This window comes from Osmia bicornis, unplaced genomic scaffold (assembly GCF_907164935.1).
Source record: "Osmia bicornis bicornis unplaced genomic scaffold, iOsmBic2.1, whole genome shotgun sequence".
Classification (NCBI taxonomy): Eukaryota; Metazoa; Arthropoda; class Insecta; order Hymenoptera; family Megachilidae; genus Osmia; species Osmia bicornis.
Genome location: NW_025791366.1, coordinates 77,653 through 85,357, shown reverse-complemented (window position 1 = coordinate 85,357; position 7,705 = coordinate 77,653). Strand labels below are relative to the sequence as shown.

The 7,705-nt window shown below is 43.1% G+C and overlaps 1 protein-coding gene across 1 annotated transcript; it reads right to left on the bottom strand.

Moving 5' to 3' along the window:
- Positions 1–6,062: 6,062 nt before the first annotated feature.
- On the bottom strand, positions 6,063–6,941 carry LOC123989072. The gene has a single exon (XM_046289782.1). The coding sequence runs from the start codon at positions 6,939–6,941 to the stop codon at positions 6,063–6,065; it is 879 nt and encodes a 292-aa protein (XP_046145738.1).
- Between the last annotated feature and the right edge of the window lie 764 nt (positions 6,942–7,705).

The window sequence follows — 7,705 nt, the reverse complement described above, 5'->3', positions numbered from 1 at the left end:
GTAGAGCATATATTCTAATTGGTCCTGCAAAAAAATTGTTGTATTTTTTCATTCCTAACGACTTTTATCGCAAAATACGTAATACTTCATTTATATCTTCCGGCGTTTATGCTGCAGGGAATGTACCGATAGCGATGGAACCTTTCACATTTAGTAGGAGGTTTATCCGCGATGATCTCACTTGCAAAAATTTACGAAATTTGTTGTTTATTAACAACTTAAATTCGGTCAATTTTTTTTTCGGTTTATGGTTATTAGCTAAGCAACAGAAATCCAAAATCACGTTACACTATCCTACAAATACTACTGGTTCCACTAAAAAGTGTGAAATAAAATAATTTTTAACAAAAAAAACATCCGACTTCGAAATGCACTAAAAAGTATAAAATAATTTCTATTTCATTTATACCAATATTCCATAGCTATTAATAATATCTACTTAATCGTTAAATAGGATACCAATTACATTTCAAAGTTTTCGGAGGCGGCGCAAAATTAAAAATACCCGAACAAACGATGCTGCCAATAACGATTTGATTACAGTATGGCAAACTTGGTAATAAATAAGTCGTAAGAGAAAAATTATAGGTCCGGCTGAAAACATTTGTAATTGTAACGATTATATGAGAAATTGGCAGCAGTCCTGATGTACATGCACTATACTGCAGTTCACAAGAGATCATACTTAACTCGCGCCGCTCACTAGGTCTAGAGAGATTTTTAATAACGTGTGTTATTCCCCTCTACAGCTTGCTTCTTATTATACTTTGCGAACATATAAATGGTGGGCAGAAATATATGACGTACGATAACTGATAACCGGTGCTGATATTGTAAAGTATCACGATACAATGAAATTTCTATTATTTGTCGCAAAAAAAATGATGTGAACGCATAGCAAGAAGCACGCTGTAAAGGGGAATCACACGCACTATTAAAAATCTCCCTAGACTTCAGTAGGCCACTAGCTGCGCGAGTTAAGTGCGGTCACTCGTGAACTGCAGTATAGTTAATTCGCAATGGGTTTGTTGATTCCCATTGAATATTGTTTACTTGAAACTATCAAATAGGTGATTTATCATAGGTTGCCGACGCCGGAGTTAGGATCTTCCTAGTAGAGGAAAAGTTTTTAATTTTGCGCCGCCTCCGAAAACTTTGAAATGTAATTGGTATCCTATTTAACGATTAAGTAGATATTATTAATAGCTATGGAATGTTGGTATAAATGAAATAGAAATTATTTTATACTTTTTAGTGCATTTCGAAGTCGGATGTTTTTTTTGTTAAAAATTATTTTATCTATTAATTGGTATTAAAGGGGGTTTAATGGAACTGCATCATTTAAACTGACTATGGTATGAGAAGTTTAATTAATTATCTACATCGGTATACTTATTAAATTGATTATATTTGGAGTGTTTTCGTTACATATTATATATACACATATGTTCATAGTAATTTTGATCTATTGTAGTGTAGTTTAGTTTTCTTGTACCTTTATATTATGATTTAGTAATAATATGGTTGTATGTGGGGTTTATTATTGATTGTTTATTATTGATTAGTTTTCACCACGCGCTGTATTGCATCGACTTACCTGTATCAGTATTAATATTAATACCATACTTATCGGAGCGGTATTAGAATCCAGTAACAATCTAATCTACTCAATTTATAACTATTTGAATTGTTTGATCTGCCTTATGGTTTATGCCGATTTAGATCTCATGTGCTCCCCATATTATATCAGATGGGTATTCTCTTCTCCTGTTATCCGTTCATTACACTCTACCTCCACTTCCATTGGCTGGCGTTAGGGCTTCCTGCAAATAGACTAGGATTATGTTACATTTTACATTTAATACTATGGTTAATTTCTGATATTAACAGTTCTGTTTCTTCCTATTATTCTCATCATGAGGTATATGTTGCTACTTATCTTTATTGATGATTTGCTCGCAATAATTTCGAATTGTTTTTTATTGCCTTCATTTGATCATTGATTGTACTCCATCATGTTCGCTTGCCAACCACGTTGAGGTTGTGGTCGCGTAAATGTTCCTGCAAGTAAATTTAAGTAACTTAATAGTTTCAATGAATGGTTTCAATTATTAGTATTACATTACGCTCACCTATTTATTTTCTTTCCAGCTTCCTTTCTGGTTATACCCTATATTCTATATTTTATACTGTACCTTATTTACCTTTACCTGTGATAATAATTAATAGCATTCTATGTTATGTTATGTTTGCTTCTCTTCACTCATGGCTGGCTTGCTATTTGCTATCTGTCTGGCGACTTTATTTTACTTTACGGTTCACATCCTTGGTTTATTTCATCTCAAATTTATGGTTTATCTTGAGTTTAATTTTATGTGATTATATTGTGCGCTAGTTTTGAATGTTAAATATTCCTCTTCTGCTATTTGGCTGCTCGGCTGTATGTATGTATGTTTGACGTTTTAGGTTTTGGAGGTTTTGTTGGTCATTTGCTTATGTCCAGTTCACATATACTCGCTTGCCTGCTTCCGTGCAATACTACTTATGTTTACTTCACAGTTTCTCACGGTCTCATATTGCTTACTGTTTCTTTTACTGTTAACTATTCATTAACTGCTCTATTGCATTAGATGCATTAGATGCATATATATATTTATTTCCCGTTGTATTTGTGTAATGTCGCGAAGTTCTCCCTCTCACTGAGTTCTCCGCGTACTTTTTTGTATGATTTGTATCTACGTTGTTAGCTAGGTAGAGGTTCTTACTTACCTTTCGCTGGGCGAGGATACCTGTAGAAATAGGTCGTCCTGGTGGATGTAGACGGTAGGGTAGATGTTCGAGTCAAGATCACACACTTCCGATCACAACAAATGTTTATTGGGTTTAAATACAATCCTTAACTTGCGCGCTCTTTACAGATGACGATTTGCTCTGTCGGGTCTCTGAGTCCCGTAGCAGAGTCGTACTTTGTAGATTTCTGTATGCGTATTTAAATTGAATCCCGGATTCGCGTTAAACGGACTGGCCGATTCTGAATGAATTTTTACAGAAGTGATCCGGTTATACACTATAATTGATCTGTGTTGTTTCTGTAGTATAATTTGTCTGTACGCGGGCGGTTTTGTCTCGTTATTATATATTGATTAATGAGGTCGACTTTTGATTTGGCAATTCGGGTGAACCACCTCGTCCGGATCGTCAGCGTTCTCGCCGTACGACGACCCGGCTGAGTTGCTCACTCAGAATTTTTGCGGAGCGATGAATTTGGATGGTGCAATAGAAGTTCAAAGAATTTGTATCGCGAAATGTAAGTTTAAAGAGTTTGGGTGGCGAAATAGCGGCTTAAAGAGTTTGGGTGGCGAAATAGAAGTTTTAAAGAATGCGTCACAGGACGTGACATTTGTGATTTGATTTAACCAGTTTTAGTATGTTTAGTATGCTTATTATGACAGCTGTTATTGAATGTATGGGCTCCTCTATTTTATTCATGGGCTTCATGTGCTTATTAATTCCTATTCATTATTCATTATTTATTTATTCATTCACTCATTCATTTATTCATTTATTTATTCATTTATTCTTTACTCATTATTTATTCATTATTTATCGTTGCATATTTGGGGCATTCGAAGCGCTACTCGAAGCGCTATGCTTGTCATGAGCGTGTGTGTGTGTGTGTAAAGTATGTATAGGACAGGTCATCGAGGATTGCAGCCTACCAAGATGTGGCATAGTCAACCGGGGAAAGGACTCGCCCCGGGCCCTGTCTGTGCTGAAGAGCATGCCCTGTTAAAACAGGTGAACACATGGCGCGACCACCCGTTGAGCAGGAGCTCCGGTTCCTGGTCGTGGTCGAAGAAAAATGGCCTGTCCTCGTGGAAGGTCAGGTGGGCGTGATGACTGCAAGAATAAGCCACATCATCATTATCAACCAACCATGGTGGACGAAGATGGACACGGCCAACTGTGGAGATACGATGTCCCAGTTCCTGGCCGTGTTGAAGAGCAAGCCCTGTTAAAACAGGTGAACATATGGCGCGATCACCCGTTGAGTAGAAGCTCCGGTTCCTGGTCGTGGCCGAAGAGGAACCACTGTCCTGGCAATAGTGCTAGGCAGGCGAAGCGGTGGCGTGGTCACGCCGGGAAGATGTCCCCCCGGTGCCGATCGTTGCTGAAGAAAAATGGCCTGTCCTCGTGGAAGGTCAGGTGGGCGTGATGACATCTAGCATAAGCCACATCATCATTATCAACCAACCATGGTGGACGAAGATGGACACGGTCAGCCGTGGAGATACGATGTCCCGGTTCCTGGCCGTGTAGAAGAGCAAGCTCCTGCCCTGGCAGGTGAACACATGGCGCGACCACCCGGAATGGGCTTACTTCGGTTCCTGGTCGTGGCCGAAGAAAAATCCTGTGCCTTACCGTACAGGTTGAAAATGTCCTATCGCTGGATCGGAGGTGCAACGGCGTGGATCCGCAGATGCCCCATGTGCCTAGCGCATGGCGTTTTTGCGTTGAAATGCCGAAGCGTCGTTGTGGCTATACGCTGGTATTCCTTTATGAATTCTAACGAGTGAAAAGGTGCTGGCGGCCCACGTTAGGGGAGAGGTTTTAGTGGGTAGTATGTCCAGCCTCGGGAGTGCCCACTCTGGGCTGCCCGTCTAGGTCGCCCCTTCAGGGCTATGGCCTACTCTTGAGCTAAACTCAACCCTTAAGGGTTGGGTTGCCAGGTTGCGCCCTTCTGGCGTTGCCTCTTTGGGTTTGCCCTCACCTCACGGGCGCCAGGCTGCCCCTTCAGGGCGGACATGAGTCCCACACTGCCCGGGTCCCCTCTAGCCGAATAGACGAAAAGGGGAACCAACCCGCGCGAGCGCAAACGCATTTCCTCTTCCAACTGAACCGAAAAAAAAAAGGTTTCAGCCTTCGCCAAGGGAAGGAAAACCCATCAAAACCTCCCCTGTGACTGGGGGATAGAATACAGACACGGTAACCCCTGCCTGTCGTACAAGGCGACTGAAAGGGGGACATTTGCTGCTGTCGAAGTAGCCTCGCAGATGACCCGGGGCGATGCCGGTGGGATCTACGGATCCTGGCAGGGCCTCCCTTGCCGGTAAGGCCTGGGTCGGCGAGGCGAAAAGGTGGCTGCAGCGTCGTTCAGTTCTCCAGGGGCCAGGCAGCGTGGCGGTCTGGTGCGGGTAGCGAACCCGGAGTGCCCAAGCAATTACACCGTAACCCAGTGGTCACGTTTCGCTGGAACGGGGGGCTTGCCTTCATTGGCCGGCCCGCGAGGATGACAACCGCTATAAAAAATCTCTATCCCCAAGCTGCGGTACGCGGTGATGAGGGCGCCCCTGCAGTCAGCGCCAGGGATGGCTGATGGGTGCATCAGCCTCTAGCGGCCAACCCCGGGGTATCTGGCGACCCCCCGGGTGTACTAGCCTTATCCGGGTAAGGCGGCTCTGCCCGGGTGGACCCACAGACCGACCCTCTCGTGGGAACACTATGGATGACTTGAAACTAAAAACGCCAATAACAACAACAAACACTGGACGGGATGTACCGACGGCGACTGCGGCTGTTCAACAGGACGCGAGACGGGAAACGGGCGCGGAGGATGTGGCGCAGCCCAGCACTAGCAGGGTAACGGATGTGCGCCGCTTATCCGTCCGATTAACTAGGGCGGATGTGGAGTGGCCTCCCCTCAGGCCGGTACGAGGATGGGCCGGAATATTATCAGTGATGTTGTCGAGTTGGCGGAACCTATTTTCCTCCTCCGTCGTGTGGCGAATAAAATTCTGCCACGACTCGGCGGACACATTTTCCACCGCTTCCATTACTAGTGCCTTGACATCCGACAGTTTATACGTCGTGTTTCGCCCCCTTACATATTCTTTAATTTTTGCCCATGCCAACTCGATGGGGTTCAATTCACAATGGTAAGGGGGAAGGCGAACCACAGTATGTCCATGCAGCTTCGCGTACTCGTCAATTACATATTGGTAGCGCGTATGCTTCTGTGACAATTGTATAAGCTGCGCTTTGACATACCGTGGTTCTACCTGTTACCCCTTACCGATCAGCCACGTAATGATGTCATCTTTCCTCCAGCTCATTGTGGGATATTTTTCAACTTTGGTGCTATGGTAAGGCGCGTTGTCCATAACAATAATTGCCCCATCTCGTAGCATGGGCAAAAAGGTGCGAAACCAACGGAAAAATGTGTCCCCATTCATTTCGTCGTGGTAGTCGGCAGAATTTTTCTTCGCCTCAAAACAGAGGAGGGCTCCAGGTACAAACCCCTCCAATGACCCGACGTGACTAAGTCGTTTGCCTTTATTGGCTGGCTCCGGTATACTTCCAGTGGACAGGCCCCTGCGTTCTGCATTTGCGGGGCAGGTGACTGAAGTGTCCACCCACAGTTTTCGTCGGACATCTCCTGCGTTGACCCACGTCTCATCCAGAAAATAGATCGGACGCCCTTCGGAACGATACTTCTGTATGTCTTCTATATATCGCTGCCTCCAGGTGACAATGTGCTCCTTGTCGATCAGCGCGCTATTACGCGCGCGAACGACATATTTAAATTCCATTCGCTTCAGCAGACGATATAGCGACGATTCGCTGAAACCCGGTAGTTGGGGATCTTCGTTCACAGCCTCCAATATTTTTTTCATGTTGGGAATTTCTCGCCGAAACCAAAACTCGTGCACTTTCTTCCTTATGCCCAATATCGCCTCCTCGGATGTCTTTTCCAAAATATTCATGCGGGGTCTCTTCGTATTTGGAGACGTTACGGCGCCTGTTGACTTATATTCCGACACAGCTTTCGAAATTGTCAACTGGCCGATTCCGGTCCGTTTGGAGAGCAATGCAATTAACGGTCTGTAGTTAAGATCTGGCCGTTCCTCCTTCAGACTCTTGTACAGATTTATAATCATCATCTTCTGCGAAGATCGAACGAGCTACAAAAAGAACAAAGTTTTGTACATGTCACCACATCACACACGCATTCACACACTCTTGCCACGCGCGGACTTTTGGTTCTCGATTCGTAGAAACTGTCACTCGGTCCAAACACTCTTTCTTCACACTTCGCTCGATCCAACTGTCAAACGGTCCAAACACACTTCGTTGACACTTCTGTCAGTCCAACTATCGCTCGGCCCAAACATTCTGAACTTACATCCTACAATATATATATGTACATATTTTTATAACGCGAGCTTACCTTTCCTGATGGATTTCTCCAACTTGGAGACTCACCGGATGGTCCGGGGACTCCTTCCATTTCACACACTTTTCACATCAAAAATAAATACAATAAAATAAACAATAAAAAATATAAAATATGAAAGATAAAATATAAAATATAAAAGAAATACTTACAAAGAAAAACACCTCACAAAAAAAAGAAAAACACTGACAAAAAATAACAAAAACAGCAAGAAAACACGCCCCGACTACCTATAAAATAAATAACATGCAATATTTAATATAACATATAACATATAACATATAAAATATAAAATATGAAACATGAAAGATAAAATATAGAACATAAAAGAAATACTTACCAAAAAATAATACAATACACAACAAAAACCCTTAAAAAACACAAGACACTTCGATATACACGCTCTGGCTACCCGCTATATGCTCAAAATGATGCACTTTCACGTAGATGCACCGCGTGGAGGCGCTTCAG